General features: G+C 43.4%; 2 protein-coding genes across 2 annotated transcripts; both read left to right on the top strand.

The window, feature by feature from the left end:
- Positions 1–3,757: 3,757 nt before the first annotated feature.
- Positions 3,758–6,475, top strand: c24h1orf115 (chromosome 24 C1orf115 homolog). Its single transcript, XM_053314553.1, has 3 exons — positions 3,758–3,846; positions 4,008–4,293; positions 6,323–6,475. Exons 2-3 carry the CDS (start codon positions 4,072–4,074, stop codon positions 6,461–6,463), a joined length of 363 nt encoding a protein of 120 aa, XP_053170528.1. The 5' UTR covers positions 3,758–3,846; positions 4,008–4,071; the 3' UTR covers positions 6,464–6,475.
- A 2,908-nt stretch (positions 6,476–9,383) lies between these two features.
- Positions 9,384–16,956, top strand: LOC128354597 (solute carrier family 22 member 6). The gene is made up of 10 exons (XM_053314812.1): positions 9,384–9,632; positions 11,236–11,333; positions 11,427–11,581; positions 12,109–12,277; positions 12,704–12,806; positions 12,977–13,119; positions 13,785–13,996; positions 14,783–14,891; positions 15,234–15,485; positions 16,863–16,956. The coding sequence occupies exons 1-10, from the start codon at positions 9,384–9,386 to the stop codon at positions 16,954–16,956; spliced, it is 1,584 nt and encodes a 527-aa protein (XP_053170787.1).
- Positions 16,957–20,307: the final 3,351 nt, after the last annotated feature.

Genomic DNA, 20,307 nt, shown 5'->3' with positions numbered 1-20,307 from the left:
TTCCTCCCCTCCTTCCCCCTTTCCTTCCTTCCTTCCTTCCTTCCTTCCTTCCTTCCCCCCTCTCTTCCCTCCTTCCTCCCTCCCTTCCCCCCTCTCTTCCCTCCTTCCTCCCTCTCTTCTCTCCTTCCTTCCTTCCTTCCCCCCTCTCTTCCCTCCTTCCTCCCTCTCTTCTCTCCTTCCTCCCTCCCTTCCCCCCTCTCTTCCCTTCCTCCCTCCCTCCCTTCCCTTCTCTTCCTTCCTTCTTCCTCCCTTCCTTCCTTCCTTCCTTCCTTCCTTCCCCCCTCTCTTCCCTCCTTCCTCCCTCTCTTCTCTCCTTCCTCCCTCCCTTCCCCCCTCTCTTCCCTTCTTCCCCCCTCTCTTCCCTCCTTCCTTCCTTTCTCCCTTCCTCCCTCTCTTCCCTTCTTCCCCCCTCTCTTCCCTCCTTCCTTCCTTTCTCCCTTCCTCCCTCCTTCCACCTTTCCTTCCTTCCTTCCTCCCTCCCTCCCTTCCCTTCTCTTCCTTCCTTCTTCCTCCCCTCCTCCCCCCTCTCTTCCCTTCCTCCCTCCCTCCCTTCCCTTCTCTTCCTTCCTTCTTCCTCCCTTCCTTCCCCCCCTTCCTTCCTTCCTTCCTTCCCTCCTCCCTCCCTCCCTTCCTCCCTCCCTCCCTTCCCTCCTTCCTTCCTCCTTTCCTCCCTCCCTTGACTCGAGGACAACAGGAGGTTTAGTTTAAATCCTCTCAGATCAGGTTTTTAATTTATTTCCTGGTTTTATTTCCTCATGCTGTTATAGTGAAGAATGTATTTAGACACGCTGAACATTAAAGCACAACTGTAGCTTTGTTTCTAGTTTTATTATATAAGTACAAAAAAAAGTGTTTCTATTTTCTATTTTTTTTATTTTCCAGCTGATAAGTGAAATAAATAAAAAGTGTATATTTGATGATATTTGATGTGTTTTCTCTGAGCTCTGAAATGAAGAATACCTTCCTCCCTCCTACCTTCTTCCTCCCTCCCTTCCTCCTTTCCTTCCATCTTCCTCCCTCCCTTCCTTCCTCCTTTCCATCGTTCCTTTCTTCCTTCCTTCCTCCCTCCCTTCCCTCCCTCCTATCTTCCTTCCTTCTTCCTCCCTCCCTTCCTTCCTCCTTTCCATCTTTCCTTCATTCCTTTCTTCCTTCCTTCCTTTCCTCCTTCCCTCCCTCCTACCTTCCTTCTTCCTTCCTTCCTTCCTTCCTTCCTTCCTTCCTTCCTCCCTTCTTCCTCATTTTTTCCTCTCTTCCTCCCTCCTTTCCTTCCTTCTACCTCCCTCCTTTCCTTCGTTCTTCCTCCCTCCCTTCCTTCCTTCCTCCCTCCTACCTTCCTTCCCTCCCTCCTACCTTCCTTCCTCCCTCCCTCCCTCCCTCCCTCCCTCCCTTCCATCCTCCCTCCCTCTCTCCCTCCCTCCCTCCCTCCCTCTGAGGTCTAGCTGAGGTATGTTGGGATATTGGTTTTCTGCCTCTGGGTACTGCTGCTCAGATTTAGACGTATTACTGCCTGGATAATAAGAATAGTAATAAAAGAAGAAGAAGAAGGAGAAGAAGAAGAAGAAGAAGAAGAAGTCAGAGACGCCTCCAGCTTCCTGTCTGACTGCAGCTGTTTACATTCATATTTAGTCGCCATCATCGTTTCTGTAATGTGATGTTACTGTTCTTCATTTCTCGCTAGATTTTAACCTTCCTGTCGTCCTCCCGGGTCAAATTTTGACTGTTCCTTCTTTCCTTCCTTCCTTCCTTCTTTCCTTCCCTCCATCCTTCCTTCCTTCCTTCTTCCTCCTTTCCGCCTACCTTCCTTCCTTCTTTTTTCCTCTCTTGCTCCCTCCCTTCCTTTCTCCTTTCCTTCCTTCTTCCTCCCTCCCTTCCTCCTTTCCTCCTTTCCATCTTTCCTTTGTCCCTTCCTTCCTTCCTGCTTTCCTTCCCTCCCTCCCTCCTACCTTCCTTTTCTTTCTTTCTCCCTCCCTCCCTCCTACCTTCCTTCCTCCCTCCTTCCTTCCTCACTTCCTTCCTCCTTTCCTTCCTCCCTCCTACCTTCCTTCCTTCTTCCTTTCTTCTTTCCTTGCTTCTTCCTCTCTTCCTTCCTTCTTTCCTACCTTCCCTCCTACCTTCTTTCCCTTCCCTCCCTCCTACCTTCCTCCCTCCCTCCCTTCCTTCCTCCTTCCTTCCTCTCTTCCTTCCTTCTTTCTCCCTTCCTCTCTTCTTTCCTTGACTCGAGGACAACAGGAGGGTTAAGCATGTGTCCTGAGAACTTAACTTCAAATTTTGCAGAATAAGTTTATTGTGTGGAAAGTGTGACCCCGGCCGTCGTCTGCTAGCTCACAGGTTGGTTTCAGGAGGAGTTTGAGGTTAAAAACAACGGAAACATGTCATCACTTTATTATTTAAACTCTAAAGAGATAAAGTTCAGCTGCCACTTTCCTCTGGCGCCACCATGAGGTCAACTATGGGACGCATTCATGTTCCCCTCAGGATGAAACATTAGACACTAAACCTGCTAAGTACCTCAAACTGTACTACAGTAAAGTACTAGTACCTCTAACTGTACTACAGTAAAGTACTAGTACTTCAAACTGTACTACAGTAAAGTACTAGTACCTCTAACTGTACTACAGTAAAGTACTAGTACCTCTAACTGTACTACAGTAAAGTACTAGTACTTCAAACTGTACTACAGTAAAGTACTAGTACCTCTAACTGTACTACAGTAAAGTACAAGTACCTCTAACTGTACTACAGTAAAGTACACGTACCTCTAACTGTACTACAGTAAAGTACACGTACCTCTAACTGTACTACAGTAAAGTACTAGTACCTCTAACTGTACTACAGTAAAGTACAAGTACCTCTAACTGTACTACAGTAAAGTACTAGTACCTCTAACTGTACTACAGTAAAGTACAAGTACCTCAAACTGTACTACAGTAAAGTACTAGTACTTCAAACTGTACTACAGTAAAGTACTAGTACCTCTAACTGTACTACAGTAAAGTACAAGTACCTCTAACTGTACTACAGTAAAGTACACGTACCTCTAACTGTACTACAGTAAAGTACTAGTACCTCTAACTGTACTACAGTAAAGTACAAGTACCTCTAACTGTACTACAGTAAAGTACTAGTACCTCTAACTGTACTACAGTAAAGTACAAGTACCTCTAACTGTACTACAGTAAAGTACTAGTACCTCTAACAGTACTACAGTAAAGTACACGTACCTCAAACTGTACTACAGTAAAGTACTAGTACCTCTAACTGTACTACAGTAAAGTACAAGTACCTCAAACTGTACTACAGTAAAGTACTAGTACCTCAAACTGTACTGCAGTAAAGTACAAGTACCTCAAACTACTAGTACCTCAAACTGCAGTACAGTTTGAGGTACAAGTACCTCAAACTACAAGTACCTCAAACTGTACTGCAGTAAAGTACAAGTACCTCAAACTGTACTGCAGTAAAGTACAAGTACCTCAAACTACAGTACAAGTACCTCTAACTGTACTACAGTAAAGTACTAGTACCTCTAACTGTACTACAGTAAAGTACTAGTACCTCAAACTGTACTACAGTAAAGTACTAGTACCTCTAACTATATTTAAAGGTACTTTTCATTTCCACATCTCAGGTTTAGAAAGTGTTGAATCTAAAGTGTTGACCTGTCCCTTTAAATCTGTCTGCAGGTATTCCTCATGTTTTGTGACAGTTGCAGCTTTCTCGTGTTATTCTAGTTTTTATTGACTCAGAGTCTCATTATGAAGTTTTTTGTTTATTCTGTTAAACAAACATCAGATAATCAAACTGTGGGAAACAAACAAGCAGCTCCACAGACTCTCAGACTCTCAGGTGAGTAAAACCTTCGAAAAAACAACTTTTAAAAAACCAACAGTCCCACATTCTTCTTCTAATCCGGCCTTTAGTGTGTTTTATGTCAAAGCTTCAGAGTTTCCTGTGTATGAACTGAGCTTCAGGCGACTAATAAAGTTTGACTCCTCCTCGTTCCAAAGGTCCTCCTGCCTGAAAACAAGGAGGTCAGAGATCTGGAGCGGCTCACTCAGAGACGGGTGAACCATGGGAGCTCAGGAGGGGGACGACTCCTCCGCTCCTCCGGCCGAGAGGAAGACGCGGCAGAAAACCTCCAAAGAAGTTTATTTCTCAGTTCTGCCCGATAAATACGAACCCCTGATCGAAGAGGAGGAGGAGGAGGAGGAGGAGGAGACACCAGAGGAAAGGAAGAAGAGGAAGGAGGAGAAGAAGAGGAAGAAGAAGAAGAAGTATAAGAAGTACAGGAAGGTAAGAAGAAATGACCTTTGACCTTTGACCTGAAGAACAACCTGATAAAATACCTCATGTTTGGATCATGTGACCTCAGCGGTCAATTAATCACTTAACACTTTAAATAAAAGGCCTATTTATAGACTACTGTATTATAATCCTGCTCTGCTGGTCTGGACTGGTTGTTGGTCTGGACCATGGACTGGTTTTTGGTCTGGACTGGTCTTTGGTTTGGACTGGTTGTTGGTCTGGACTGGTTTTTGGTCTGGACCATGGACTGGTCTTTGGTCTGGACTGGTTGTTGGTCTGGACTGGTTTTTGGTCTGGACTGGTTTTTGGTCTGGACCATGGACTGGTTTTTGGTCTGGACTAGGGCTGAACGATATGGACAAAATTTCATATCTCGATATTCATGCCAGATATCTCGATATCGATACGATACGATATGACTACGGGTTCGGTGAAAACCAAGAAAACAAAAGAGTGCAGTTTTATTGATTAGAACTCACTGCCAGTCATCAACATTAACATAAAGTCACTCAATAATAAATAATAATCAAGTTGCTTGTGTTCCCCCCCAAGCACGACTTGCACAACACCTCGCTCTGGTCAACATCATCCTTTCTAAATCCAAAATACCTCCAAATAATGGAGGATGATTTATGTTTTGGCACAAAATGAGATTCTGCACTGCCACCGGCCGCATTACCTTCCGCACTCATGTCTCTTTTCTTCCGTTTCGATTTCCCCGCTGTGAATGTCCTGTGTGTGTGTGTGTGTGTGTGTGTGTGTGTGTGTGTGTGTGTGTGTGTGTGTGTGGCTGTGTGTGTGGCTGTGTGTGTGTTTGTGTGTGTGGCTGTGTGTGTGTGTGTGTGTGTGGCTGTGTGCGTCTCAGTCTACGTCTCCCTCACTCCAACCCTCCTATGTTTGTCATTGGTTGGCTTCAGCTGTCGATCAACAGCAAGCATGAAATAAGCTTTGTGGTTGGCTGGCCGTAGTGGTGCGTTCAAGGGCAACCTTAAAAGTAATGTTTATGGAGACTGCTCGAGCTGTACAAGCAGGGCGAGCGCGGCGGAAATATATCGTTTATATCGTTGCTTTTCCGTTATTAATGTCTTGAATGTTCATATCTCGATATAGATACGATAACGATATATCGTTCAGCCCTAGTCTGGACCATGGACTGGTTTTTGGTCTGGACCATGGACTGGTTTTTGGTCTGGACTGGTCTTTGGTCTGGACTGGATGTTGGTCTAGACTGGTTTTTGGTCTGGACCATGGACTGGTTGTTGGTCTGGACTGGTTTTTGGTCTGGACCATGGACTGGTTGTTGGTCTGGACTGGTTTTTGGTCTGGACCATGGACTGGTTGTTGGTCTGGACCATGGACTGGTTGTTGGTCTGGACTGGTTTTTGGTCTGGACCATGGACTGGTTGTTGGTCTGGACTGGTTTTTGGTCTATGATTGCTTTTTAAACTCAGAGGTTTATGATTTACGTTATCAGTTATTTAGAGTCTCGATAGTTCGGCAGTAATCAGCTCGACACTCAACAGAGGAGTGTGTTTCAAAGTTAGGCTCACTGTGTCTGAACTGAGTTACTTATAATGGAGGGAAATAGGCATGGGCCGGTATGAGATCCTGGTGGTATGATAACCATAAGAAAAAATATCACAGTAATAATGACAGACATGTTCATTTAACCTGAATCTCGTTACTTACGAGGGAGGGAGGAAGGAAAGGGGGGAGGAAGTAAAGGATGAAGGAAGGAAGGAAGGAAGGAAGGAAGGAAGGAAGGAAGGAAGGAAGTGAGGAAAGAAGTATGTAAGGATGGGAAGAACAAAGGAAAAATTAAAGAAAGCAGAAGGAACAGAAAGGAAAGAAGGAACAGCCAAAAGAGACGGGGTCAATTTGACCCGGGAGGACGACAGGAGGGTTAAGCCTCTCAGTGAGATAACACTGTGATAGAAACCGTCTGTCTGTGTTACTGCCTTGCTTCACGGCCGGGAATCAAACCTCTAACTGTGATGTCTTGTGTTGTGTTGGGCAGAACGTCAGGAAGGCGTTGTGTTTCAGTTGGCGCTGCCTGATGGTCGGCCTACAGAGCTTTGCATCCACTTACTCCACTCCGCTGTCCGCCATGGCGACCGTGGTGACGGAAACTCAACGAGCTGCCGGCCAGAGAGCATGATGGGAGGGAGCGAGGACCCACCCGAACCCACAAAGAACCCACCGGAACCATGAGCACAGACGCCTTTAGGAGACCCTGAACCACGTCCCTAAGCACAGACGCTGAAACCAACCGAAACCTCCCAAACCCACCCGAACCCTGAGACCCTGACGCCTTTAGGAGACCCTGAGACCCTGAACCATGTTTGGTAGTAAAACTAGTTTAATGTAAATGTTTATTTTAGTGGTTCAGGAAGTTAACTGGACTGTTATTTGTTTAAAGGATGAAGGAGTTGAGTTTGTAAAATGTATTCTTATTAATCTCTGTTGAGGCTGCAATTCATTTTCATTATTGATTAATCTGATTAGTTAGTTTCAAAACTAAAAAAAATTGGACTCAAGTGCAACGACTGTGGAGAAGGAAGAAAGGAAAGGAGTAAGGAGAGAGGGAGAGAGGAAAGGAGGAAGGAAGAAAGGAAGGAAGGAAGGAAGGACGATAAGAGGAAAGAATTTAGGTCTGGACTAAATTCAGACTTAAATTCTGGAAGGAAGGAAGGAAGGAAGGAAGGAAGGAAGGAAGGAAGGAAGGAAGGAAGGCAGAAAAGGAGTGAGGGCAAAAAGAGGAAGGAAGGAAGGAAAGAAAGAAAGGAGTAAGGAGGGAGGGAGGGAGGAAGGAAGGAAGCAAGCAAGCAAGCAAGCAAGGAAGGAAGGATGGAAGGAAGGAGGAGGGAGCAAAGAAAGAGGGGAGGAGGGGAAGAAGGAAGGATGAAACAGGGCTGAAGAAGGAAAGACTTACTTACTTATTGTGAGGCTGGCTGAATACAAGACGAGCACAAAGAGAGAGAAACCAAAGCTGAGACTCAAACACAGACAGAAGTTATGAGGGAAATGAGGGACAGGTGAGTGGAGCAGGACTAATGAACATGATGCAGGGCAGGTGTGGAGGGAAAAACAGGATGAAGAGAGGATGAAGAGAGGATGAAGAAAGGAGGGAAACAATAAGAGAACCAAAAACTTGAAATGGTCGTACTGAGCAAACACAGTTCAGTTCACACATGAGCTGAATAATGAGGGTTCATCTGGAAGCTGCTCATCATTCCCTCCTGTTGTCCTCAGGTCAAGGAAGGACAGAAGGGAGGAAGGAGGGAAGGAGTAAGGAGGAAAGGAAGGAAGGAAGGACAAATGGAAGGAAAGAGGGAAGGAGGGAAGGACAGAAGGAAGGAAGGAAAGGTGTAAGGAGGAAATGAAGGAAGGAAGGACAAATGGAAGGAAGGAAGGAGTAAAGGAAGGAAGGATGGAAGGAAAGAGGGAAAGAGGGAAGGAGTAAAGGAAGGAAGGAAGGGACGAAGGAAGGAAGGAGTAAAGGAAGGAAGAATGGAAGGAAGGAAGGGACGAAGGAAGGAAGAAAGGAGTAAGGAGAGAGGGAGAGAGGAAAGGAGGAAGGAAGGAAGAAAAGGAAGGAGTAAGGAGAGAGGGAGAGAGGAAAGGAAGGAAGGAAGGAAGGACGAAAAGAGGAAAGAGGAAGGAGTTTAGGAGAGAAGGAAGGAAGGAAGGAAGGCAGAAAAGGAGTGAGGACGAACAGAGGAAGGAAGGAAAGAAAGAAAGGAGTAAGGAGGGAGGGAGGAAGGAAGGAAGCAAGCAAGGAAGGATGGATGGAAGGAGGAGGGAGCAAAGAAAGAGGGGAGGAGGGGAAGAAGGGGAAGAAGGAAGGAAAAATTAAAGAAAGAGGGAAGAAGGAAGGAAGGAAGGAAGGAAGGAAGGAAGGAAGGAAGGAACAGTCAAAAGAGATGGGATGACATGAGAGTTAATGAATAACCTGTGAATGAACTAATTTAGTGAACTGTGATGTTTTGTGTCTGAAAAGTGTATTTTATATTGTCATTGTAACATCATATAAAGTGTAATGTGTATTATCTTTACTTCACTGCAGCTCCCTCTGCTGGAAATGACAAAAACTACAAATCATATTTACTGGACTTTTATCTAATAAATAGATTTTAAAGTAAACGTGTTGCTGTGTGTTCATGTTTGTGTAAAATGTGACTCATCTTCATTAAGGAGACATAATCATGTGGGCCGGAATATTAAAAAGAAGGAAGGAAGGAAGGAAAGATGGAAGGAAGGAAGGAAGGAAGGAAGGAATGGAGGAAAGATGGAAGAAAGGACAGGAGGCAGGACAGATGGAAGGAAGGAAGGAAGGAAGGAAGAAAGGAAAGAAGGGTGGAAGGAAGGAAGGAAAGATGGAAGGACAGATGGAAGGAAGGGAGGAAGGAAGGAAGGGAGGAAAGATGGAAGAAAGGAAGGGAGGCAGGACAGATGGATGGAAGGAAGGACACATGGAAGGATATAAGGAAGGAAGGAAGGACACATGGAAGGATATAAGGAAGGAAGGAAGGACAGATGGAAGAAATGAAGGTAGGTAGGAAGGAAGGAAGGGAGGGAGGGAGGAAGGAAAGATGGAAGGACAGATGGAAGGAAGGAAGGGAGGAAAGAAGGGAGTAAGGAAGGACAGATGGAAGGAAGGAAGGGAGGAAGGACACATGGAAGGAAGGAAGGACACATGGAAGGATATAAGGAAGGAAGGAAGGACAGATGGAAGAAATGAAGGTAGGTAGGAAGGAAGGAAAGAAGGAAGGGAGGAAGGAAGGGAGGAAGGAAGGAAGGGAGGGAGGGAGGAAGGAAAGATGGAAGGTAGAAAGGGAGGAAGGACAGATGAGCCCCCTGCTGTAAAGCCAGCCTTTTAGAGAGTCAGGGTGTAGTACATGAACAAACCACAGAGTGGCGCTGTGTCACCACACTGAATACCCCAAACAGCCCTTCAGGACCTTATAGGGAAAAGAAGGAGGAGAGAAAAGTTGTGGATGAAAGTTCAGCTCCAACCTGAAGTCTGTCTGTAGTTTGGCTGCTTGCTGGCAGCTGAGCTGGAGGGGAAGAAAGAAAGGATGCTGTCTCCGCTGCAGCTCTCGGTCTACTGGCGTCTCTCTCTGGTCTTCATCTTCACCTCCTTTCTCTTCTTTCTGGACATTTTCGCGGCCGCCGTCGCCGAGGCCAGCTGTCGCCATGGTAACGGCACAGGCGGCTCGGACCCTCCGCGTGGAACGTTGCCACCGAACGCGCCGGGCAACCAATCAGAGCCAGGGGACGGTTCAGAGGGCGACGCTGATTGGAGGACGGAGGGCGGGAACCGAGATGTGAGTGTAGCTATTTATGTAATATCTCAACGGTTGTTTTAAATATCTGAGTTTTAAATAAACTTATAATATAGTTTGTTCTTCTTCTATGTCAGATATTTTAACCCTCCTGTTGTGTTCGAGTCAAGGAAGGAAGGGAGGAAGGGAGTAAAGGAAAGAAGGCAGGGAGGGAGGAAGGAAGGAAGGAGAGAGAAAGGAACGTATGAAGGAAGGAAGGAAGGTAGGAAGGAAGGGAGGAAGGGAGTAAAGGAAAGAAGGCAGGGAGGGAGAGAGAAAGGAAGGAATGACAGAAGGAAGAAAAGGGGATGGAGGACGGACGGAAGGAAGGGAGGAAAGGAAATAAGGAAGGTAGGAAGGAAGGATGGAGGAAAGAAGTAAGTAAGGGAGGAAGGTAGGAGGGAGGGAGGAAGGAAGGAAAGAAGGACACAGGAAAGAAGGAAGGAAAGAAGGGAGGAAAGAAGGAGAGAGGAAGGTAGGAGGGAGGAAGAAAGGGAGAAGGAGAGAGGAAGCACAGATGGAAGGAAGGAAAGAAGGAAAGAAGGTAGGAGGGAGGGAGGAAAGAAGGAGAGAAGAAGAAAGAGAGGAAGGTAGGAGGGAGGAAGGACACAAGGAAGGAAGGAAGAAAGGAACAGTCAAAACAGACGGGTCAATTTGACCCGGGAGGACGACAGGAAGGTTAAAAAGAGAAATACATACTTATATTTAATGTGCAATAATAATCCTGATTAATATTTCTTCCTCTTAATATGATTATCTTGTATATTTTTGCTTAGTTTTATAACGTTTGGGTTTTTTTGTATATATTATTTATTCTTATTATGTTTGAGCTATTGGATTCATGAATTTATGAATCTGTCTTTATAAAAATGGCCAATAGTCAATGATATCATGATGAGATGTTCTTCTAAACTATTTCCCTTAGATACTGATTTAGTCAAGTTTTATTAATAAAGCACGTTTAAAAACAACCAAAGTGCTGCAGAGTTATTAAAATACAATATAATCACACACAAATATAATAATAAATAAAAACAATAAAGGAATAGTAAGAGCTCAATTCAAAAACTAAAATTAGAATTAAAAATAAATAAAAAGAGTAAAAAATAAAAAGTAAAAAATTGAGTAAATATGTGTAAAATTTGTTTACACATGTATTTGGTGTTAAACATTTGACATGAACAGATAAAACAAGACATTAACATAAAGCGTTAATGTGCAACCCGACGCTGTTAATGCTAACTGGATCTTACAAGTTACTTCCAAAAGTTAAAGGACAACAATATTTAGTGAGAGCTGCTAGTGTAGCTCACTCAAATCTAAAGCTGTGTGACTTAGACGTCGTATACTTACTTATTAACAAGCTGGGTCTCGTTGACCGTTGTGTTGAACAGTTGGTTAAAAGAAAATCAACATTTTCAAATAATCAATGAACCATTTCAGCTTTTTGTTAAGTTGAAATGGCAAATATCTGCAGATTTAACTTCTCATATGAGGAATATGAAAGGAAGCTGTTATGTATAGCTGACTGAAATGCTTTCTTTGAGAACACAGTTTGTCATTCGTAATTTATTATTGTGTGTGTGTGTGTGTGTGTGTGTGTCAGTCAGTGTGTGGTTGGACAGACTGGTTGTCCTATGGTCAGACTCTCTACATGGTTGGTCTGCTGCTGGGCTCTCTGGTGGGAGGAGCGCTGTCTGACCGGTACAACACACACTCTACTATAACACAAGCTTCTGTAATGTGTCACTGCAGTACTGTACTCTTTACATGATGTGTGTGTGTGTGTGTTTGCAGATATGGAAAGCGTCCAGTGCTGTTGGTGTGTGTGTTGGTGCACGCTGTGTGTGGTGTTGTGCCCGCTGTTCTTTCTCAACCGTTCCTCTTCCTCGCTGTTCGCTGCCTGACAGGCGTGTGCTGCTGCTGCATCAACATCTGCTCCTTCAGTCTGGGTAACAAAACACTCCAACACAACAGATTGAGAACAGATGCAGAACATCTAGGAAAAAACATTCCTTCTACTATGAGACAAGTGGTCCCATTTTACTGTAACCTCTCTGCTGAAAGGCCTCTCAGTGTTTGACGGGTCCGGTGAGTTTGATAAGACCTCAGTGGGACACTTGGCTGATAAAGAGCACGTGTCCCAGATAAAGTCGTGCTGACCAGGCTGAGTGCTAATGAAGCAGGACAACCTCCTGACCCCTGCTGAGTTCTGGTTTGAGGACTAAAAAGCTGCAGGTTCAGTACAGACAACATTCAAGGAAAGGATTTTGCTACTCTGAGAGCTTCATCAGTTGTGGAGTTTGTCTTGATGGTAGCTTCAGAGAACAAGTCATGGGCTCATTAAAATCACAGCAAAAGTGACGATGTGAAGTGTTTGTTTTAAAAATGAATATCAGTCAATATGCAGTAGTTTGGTTAATCTCACCTTTTAAGAGACAGTAAACTGCAGATTGAAATGTTTGTGTGTGTGTTGCAGCAGTGGAGTGGACTCCCCCCGCTGCCCGGCTCTGGCCGCCGGCCTTCCTGCCGTTCTGCTTCAGTTTGGGGACGATGAGTGGAGCTCCGCTGGCCTGGCTCAGCCCCACCTGGACACAGCTGCACCTTGCTCTATCTCTGCCGCAGCTCATCTGTCTGCCGCTCTACCTGTAGGCATACACACCTGTCCACACCTGTCCATACCTGTCCACACCTGTCCACATCTGTTCACATCTGTCCACATCTGTCCACACCTGTCTACATCTGTTCACATCTGTCCACACCTGTCCACATCTGTTCACATCTGTCCACATCTGTCCACACCTGTCCATACCTGTCCACATCTGTCCACATCTGTCCACATCTGTTCACATCTGTCCACATCTGTCCACACCTGTCTACATCTGTTCACATCTGTCCACACCTGTCCACATCTGTCCACACCAGTCCACATCTGTTCACACCAGTCCATACCTATCCACATCTGTCCACACCTGTCTACATCTGTCCACACCTGTCCACACCTGTACACCTGTCTCATTTGAAAAGTTTTTTCCAACTGTGTAAGAACTCAGCATTTGTGTCTGTCTTTCAAGATCGATTCCAGAGTCTCCTCGCTGGTTGTTGTTAAAGAGGAGGACGGATGTTTTGGACCGTTACCGTGGCAACAGCCCTGCAGATGAGAAGTGCCTGGGCTTGGTAATCACACACACACTCACACACACACACTAAATTACATAAAATCCCAAACATCCCAACAATGACCTGATCTACTAACAAGTATTATCTAAATGTGGATTAATCCGCCTCTGAAAATAGTCCCCAACTAATGCACTAATTTATTTCTGTTTGTTTCTGTGTGTGTGTAGCTGTTGGACTCAGCTTGGTCTGATTTGCAAAAAGCCACCGAGGCTCAGAAAGAAGAGCCTGCAGCTGGCCACTCCCCATGTGACATCATCCACCTCAGACACCCGTCCGTCCTGCTGCGGCTGTCAATCATGAGTTACCTAAGGTTATAAACACACACACCTGACAGAGTGTAATTATTTCACTACAAAGCACAAATTAAATAAATAAGAAACAAACTAGGGCTGAGAATTAAGGCGTAGTTTCTGTATTAAGGCGTTAATATTTCAATATGACTCTGAATATTAATGTTCCTCACAATATTTTCAGGGTTCATCAATAAAGTAAGTCTTATAAAACTGGTATAAGTTAGTATTTGGACACTGTTTTACAGGGTCAGGGGGTCAAACATGACTTATACAACACACACACACACACACACACACACTTACCACTTTATATTTTATATTTCTATAATATTTTGGTGCATACTCAAAATACACAAAGCTACCACTAGTTGTGTTCCAGTCACTGCAGTCTCTCTAACACTGAGTTTAATATTTTTCTTCATGTTTCTTTAATTCTGTGAGACTCTATGAAGACATACTGTACATACTGTTTCTGTACAGTATACCCAGACTGAGGTGCAGGAATGTCCAGTTAAACATTGACAGGAAAATCTAACCCTCCTCCATACAGAGTTTAACCCCTATGTGATCATTTAATAACTTTGTATCTCCATCTTTACTCTCACCATACTCTGGAGTTTCATTCTGTATGTCTATGTTTAATCTTCCTAAACTGACCCATATTCCTGCTCTGATCCTGCAGTGCTGCGTCTGCACTGACATACTTTGGCATCTGTATGAACATCGGCTCATTTGGCGTCGGCGTCTACTCCGCTCAGTTCTTCTCCGGCCTATCAGAAACTCCCTGCCTGCTTGTCCCATTGGTTCGCCTGGGGCGGCGACCAATCAGCATGCTCGCTCTGTTCCTGAGCGGAGCAGCATGCTTCCTGTCATTACTGCTGTCCCGATACCACGGTGAGAAGAAACAAATCCTGCTACCACAATCAGTAACCGCTCAGAGTTTTAAGTTTTATATGTTAATAATGCATCTCACTGTATGCAGATGATATTGTAAGTAATGTGACTGCTGCTCGGAAGCCAATAGTTTCCAATCTAGGCAGCGCCATCTTGAAAAGATGGTGCATGCTGGGAAAAATAAAAACATGGATTCTACTTATATGGGCATGAGGCGGGGCCATGGGCGGAGCGGGGGAGGTTGCTATGGTTACGAGGGCTGGATCTCGAGGACATTGGTCAATCAACCTGTCAATCAGGACGTAGCCACGCCCTAATGCATACCCTGCTTTATCGTCACATATAAAATCAGGGAGGCCAAAATGTCCCAAATGAACATCATACTGCATTGAAGAAGGCTTTAAACTAGCGATTGAGACCATAAACACATTTTGAAAACGTTTACTGAGGTTAGAAATCAAGTGAGAAGTTGGTGAATTCTCCATTGACTTGTATAGAGACGGTCGCCCCCTGGTGGCCTTTTGATAGAATGCAGCTCTAAGTTACTTCCTGGTTGGCCTCATTTCAGAGGACCGGAGCTCCCCGCCTGGTACACATTACAGAACTGGATCCTCTCTATTTATTTAGAAGTCATTTAAACCTGCAGTAACCAATCTTATAGCTACTTGGCAACAGCATATTTTATTTAGTTCTCAATTATTCAATCCATCTAGACCAAAGAGTCTTGACTGACATAGTATTGATGTGTGATTAGGTATTGATATGTTACTGTGTTGTTCTGGACAGGCGAGCCGGTGCTGGTGATGAGTCTTGCTCTGTTGGGAAAACTTTGCATTCTTGCTGCTATCTTCATCTCTACTCTGTACAGCATCGAGCTGTTCCCGACAGTGGTCAGGTACTCACACTCACTGACTAAATATGATGTCAACTGTCTCATTGTTGTATATATAATTTAGATCGTCACGTTTCTTTTTCTGCACCTCTTTGACCTCAAATGTACTTGTTCTCTTTCATTACTAGTTTTTGTTCTCAGTTATTTTTAATACTTTGAGAGAGCCTTGTTTTATTACACGTGTGTCTCGTTGATGTTTTATATTGATTGTTTTATGTTCTTTGCGATATTCTTTTTATTTATAGATTTTTTTTAACTGTTTTTTATTTTACATGTCTAGAAAACAGGACGGTGCATCTGACGGGGCTTATCCTCGAATTTAAAGTGTTAAATATTATACTCCAGACAGCGGTGCTTGTCTCTGGTCAGCTTGTGTTTCCGGATTGGCTGTCTGGTTAACACCATGGTTCCACCCAACCCCAACGGAGCGATCTCACTGGCGGCCATGATTGTGTACAGCAGTGGACCAATCATTGGCTGTGGCTTGTGTCTGATGCTGCCGGAGACCAGCGGCATCCCGCTTCCTGATACGGTGGAGGACTGTGATAGGCAGCCTCTACCCAACCCTCCCAATATTGACGCCCTCTGGAGGATACGGTGAGAAAAAACCCCTCAATTATAAACTTATAATGGGACCAACACATTTCTTTGAGCTCTTTTAGTCTTTACGTTTGGGTTTCTCAATATAAAAAGTAGAAACAACCACAACCTTCATTTTCATAGCAGTCTACGAACAACCTGAGTCACAAGGACAGCCATGTGGATCATTGTTTCTGAGAGCTTTTCATTGGTTTATCAGGGTTACTGATTTTAAAATGACTTAATTAACCCTCAAACTGAAAGCTTCCAAGCAGCCACTTTTCTCTTTGAGCTATAAGCTTTACTGAGAGTGTTCTTTATGCAGTTTTCACTCTGTCCTCTTAATGTTGGACTTCAAAACTCACAGAGGACCAAAACTCATGACCTGAAAATTAGAGTAGATTTCTAAAAGCCGAACAGAGCTTTCCAAATTCTCCAGCAGGTGTTGGACTTTATTCTCAAGGATTAAAATCTCAATCTCTAGAAATTTGTCCAACAGCTAGAGCTCTTGAAGTGCTATTATTAAAAGCTTTTCAGTCTTTACTGTGGATGCCAGCGTTCAAGCAAAGCCACAATCTTGAAGGGTCTTGGTTTCATTTTGTGCCTTGTGAGGGTTTTGTAGGCTTTTCTTTGGGGGCGTCAAAATGCAAGGACTGATTACGGGTCAAGCCCTCAACCTCCAAACTCTGCCCTATACCTTTGATCCTGTCTATTTTCTCTGGATGTCACATTTCAAAATTCTTCCGGTGGCCTAAAGGTCAAACCCCCGAACCTCAATGCCTGAGCGAGTCCATCACTTTGAGCCAGTGGATGCAGTGTTTTAGACTTTCCTCTACTTAGACACTTAAGAGCTGATTTGAATCAACGTACTTTAGATTGAAGGGCAGTAACGTAGTTGGAGGAAAGCATTTCTCACAGCTTGTCTGACTTGTTTTCGTACTGGGTGTTGGCCTAAAAATGATTTCAATGGTTCGAGCCCAAAACCACAAAACAGCGAAGTACCCTTTTTGCTCTTTCAGCCACTTGTGCTGTAAGGTTTTCTTTGGGTATATACCTTTGATAGATTGCTCTGTTACTTTGCAGTTACTTAAATGTTTTGGATTTTAAAAAGAACTGACTTGTTCAGGCGAGGCTTGAATCTACAAAACTGATCAAACAGTACAGTTGTTTGTTTTTTGGTGTTTTTTTAAGTCGTCGTCGGTACATTTCCAATATCAGGTTTCGACATGCAAACTTCAAAAACGTTCCCATGAAGTCACATATTTCAGGAGCAACTAAAGATCAACTGTGTTTAAAAGCTTTCCAAGAAAGGAAATAAATGACATCACGCACACATTAACAGCTGCAAAGTGAATGATTCTGGTGATTTATGAGCGTGTTGATGTGTGTTTTCAGGAAGCTGGTGAGCAGCCAAACCAGGAAAACCGAGATCCTCCCTGCAGAGAAAGAGGACACACACACACCGAACACATGCACGGGACTGATATGAACACACACACACACACCAACACACACACTGTTCCTTCAGGTTCCTTTTTAAAAGCTTAAAATTGAATCTTAAGTCCCATTTCGACTGGATTAACCCTTTATTGGGCAAATAATCATATTTGGTAACTTCTGTAAATATCCTAAAATATCCTTCCTTCCTTCCTTTCCTTCCTCCCTTTCCTTCCTCCCTGCCTTCTTTCTTCCCTTCCTCTTTTCCTTTCTCCCTCCCTCGTTCCTTATTTCCTCCGTCCTTTCTTCCTTCCTTCCATCTGTCTTTCCTCCCTCTTTCCTTCCTTCCTTTCCTTACTTCCATCTGTTCTTCCTCCCTCCCTCCTTCTCTCCTCCCTTCCTTCCTTCTTTCCTTCCTCCATCCCCCTTTCTTCTTCCTTCCTTCCTTCTTTCTTCCCTTCCTCCCTCCCTCATTCTCTCTTTCTTTCCTCCCCCCTACCTTCCTTCCTTCCTTCCTCCTTACTTGCCTTCCTTCCAACCTTCCTTCCTTCCTTCCTTTCAATGAGTGTCCTATAAAGGGTTAACATAGCAGGGGGGGGGTGAGGGGATGAAATATGGCGCCGGATGGCATTTTAAACCTTTGTGAAGTTATTATCTCTGATGTCCAACACTAATAAACTTTCTGTCTGTTTTGTTCTGTTTTCTGTATCACGACTTTTAATGGAACCAAACTGTAATCTGACATTGGATGGGCGTTAGTTGGAGATTTGCTTTGTTGTTTTTTTTGAGTCACAGGCAGATATGCTTCATGACGAGGGAGCAGCGAGTTCACTGGAAAACAGTCGATTACCGCAGCTGTAATTATTTCTGGGGTAAAGGTGAAAATATGACTGAGCAGCAGGTGATGGTCACTCCACCTCCCTCCCCTACACACAGTAATCCAGTCCCACTGAGGCTTCTCTTCATGGTCTGGGTTTTTATTTTATTTGATATGGTTTTTGTTCTGATTTAAATTGAAAAGGCCAAAAAAAAAAAACTAATTTGAGTCTCAATCAGATCAATATGTGAGATTAATGATGTTTAATGTGAACAGCTGTTGGATGATTAATATGACTTGATAAGATAACCATGTGTTTAATATCTTTTTGGGTTTTTTTTTTTTTTTTTTTTTAGTCTTTTTCTATTATTATCACTTTGTTCTGTTTTGTTCATCACTGTGAAAATAAACTGAGCTGAAAGGCCGTTTTCCTCTTCCTCTCATCATCATCGTCATCATCATCTTCATCATCATCTAGCTCCAGTGTGAAATCTGATAAATTGCCTTAAATAATAATAAGTCAGCTGTTGGACTCTGAGATAAAAGCAGCAGCTCCCCCAGCAGGACAAACGAGGTACTGCAGCCTTTAAACCTTAAACCATATTTAAAGTAAGTAAGTAAATGGATTACTTATTATATATTATACTTATACTTTAGGCTATGATTGATGTAGATTGTTTAGTGAAAGGTAATTAGCTCTTACACTATAATGTTAACCTCAATGTAAAAACACTTAACCCCGTCTCTTTTCACTCTTCCTTCTTTCCTTCCTTCTTCCCTCCTCCTTTTGTTCCTTCCCTCCTTCCTACCCTCTTTCTTTGCTCCCTCCTCCTTCCTTCCTTCCTCCTTTTTTTCCTTTCCTCCTTCCTTCCTCCTTTCCTTCTCTCCTAAATTCCTTCCTCTCTTCATCCTTACTCCTTTCCTTAGTTCTTTCCTTCCTTCCTCCCTCCCTCTTTTCCTCTCTCCCCCTTCCTCCTTTCCTTCTCTCCTAAATTCCTTCCTCTCTTCGTCCTTACTCCTTTCCTTAGTATCTTCCTTCCTCCTTTCCTCCCTCCTTCCTTCCTTCCATCCCATCCTCCTTTCCTTCTCTCCTAAATTCCTTCCTCTTTTCATCCTTCCTCCTTTCCTTTTTTTGTTTTTTAGATTTTCTGAAACATTAAAAAAAAAAAGGAAAATGGACAAAACTGTGCAGCAAAGTCTGTAAAGTGTATAAACTGGATTTATTATGATTCTCATTCAGCGTCTGATGTGTAAAAACAATCCCAAAACAGCAAATGATTATCTAAAATCAAACAGATCATCATCATCATCATCATCATCATTATAATATATGAACTATAAATACAGACACATCTTTAATACTTCCACCATGCTCGTCTCATTCACTGCTAAGGAGACGTTTAAAGACAGTAACAGGTTTCAACACTGTTTCATACAAAAAGAAGAACTTCCTCCCAAAAGTAACAAAATCTTTAAGTTTTTATTGTTTGTAGTATTTTTTTTTCTAAGGTGCTTTTAATGTCAAGCAATAAAAAGTGTTTCATTTCCTTCGATTTTTAAATATTTTATGGAAATTTGATCTTATAATTTGGGTTAAATATTCTAGTTACCCCCCCCCCCCCCCTTTCACCTCCACAATAAGTGTTGACCTAAAACAACAAACACATATCACCCAGTAGAACAGAGTGCAGAGATTTCCGACACTCCAGAAGTCCCTGAACGCAACACAGAACTGATTTAACTTTTAAGTGCAGAGATTTCCGACACTCCAGAAGTCCCTGAACGCAACACAGAACTGATTTAACTTTTAATTAATTTCTGAAGCCAAAAAAAAAAAAGTGACTTTTAGTAACATTTGAGTTCCTTCACCTGTGAGTTTTAAATGTTGATTTGTCAGTTTATGAAGTAAAATTTAAAATATAATATATATATATATTATAAATGTCATGTTCGAGTTTGTAACATTTTTTATCCAGTTGAATGTTTTATTGGAGCTTGACTGAAGGTTTTTAAAGAGCACAGTGATATTAACACAACCATTGTAAATATATATACGTAACTTGAACCTCTACGCAGCTACATTAACAGTTTTAATTATTAAGACACAGCTGTTTGTTTCTGCTCACAGTCTAAAGTTATTCATCTAAATGTTTTATTATCGTGTTAAGATCTTAATCTAGATCTAATTATCTCATAAGAATGATTATTTTTTTGGTGCTAATTATTGGAACGATTGTCTTTCGTTGGTAGATTTTAAATAAATTCTCTTTTTGCTAATTTAACTAATTTTTTCTCGCAGGTCGGCTGGACATGATTTCTTTAAAATTTCCACAAGTTTTACCAAATTACAGTAAAATACCACCAGGGGGTAAAGAACGGTCCGGACCACTAGGGGGCAGCGGTTGGTCCGGACCACCAGGGGGCAGCGGTTGGTCTGGACCACTAGGGGGCAGCGGTTGGTCCGGACCACCAGGGGGCAGCGGTTGGTCCGGACCACCAGGGGGCAGCGGTTGGTCCGGACCAGCAGGGGGCAGCGGTTGGTCCGGACCAGCAGGGGGCAGCGGTTGGTCCAGACCACCATGGGGG

The sequence above is a fragment of the Scomber japonicus genome, chromosome 24 (genome assembly GCF_027409825.1).
Source record: "Scomber japonicus isolate fScoJap1 chromosome 24, fScoJap1.pri, whole genome shotgun sequence".
NCBI lineage: Eukaryota > Metazoa > Chordata > Actinopteri > Scombriformes > Scombridae > Scomber > Scomber japonicus.
Note: the sequence above shows the minus strand (reverse complement) of the source record. Positions and strands in the feature narration are given on the sequence as shown.

What these genes read in the sequence shown, in the direction of transcription:
- LOC128354597 (XM_053314812.1), top strand. Translation starts at nt 9,384, where the DNA reads ATGCTGTCTCCGCTGCAGCTCTCGGTCTACTGGCGTCTCTCTCTGGTC. An exon ending in GGAGGAGCGCTGTCTGACCG is followed by an intron (nt 11,334 to 11,426) that starts GTACAACACACA and finishes GTGTGTTTGCAG; the next exon opens with ATATGGAAAGCGTCCAGTGC. An exon ending in TCAATCATGAGTTACCTAAG is followed by an intron (nt 13,120 to 13,784) that starts GTTATAAACACA and finishes CTGATCCTGCAG; the next exon opens with TGCTGCGTCTGCACTGACAT.
- c24h1orf115 (XM_053314553.1), top strand. Translation starts at nt 4,072, where the DNA reads ATGGGAGCTCAGGAGGGGGACGACTCCTCCGCTCCTCCGGCCGAGAGG. An exon ending in AGTATAAGAAGTACAGGAAG is followed by an intron (nt 4,294 to 6,322) that starts GTAAGAAGAAAT and finishes TGTGTTGGGCAG; the next exon opens with AACGTCAGGAAGGCGTTGTG.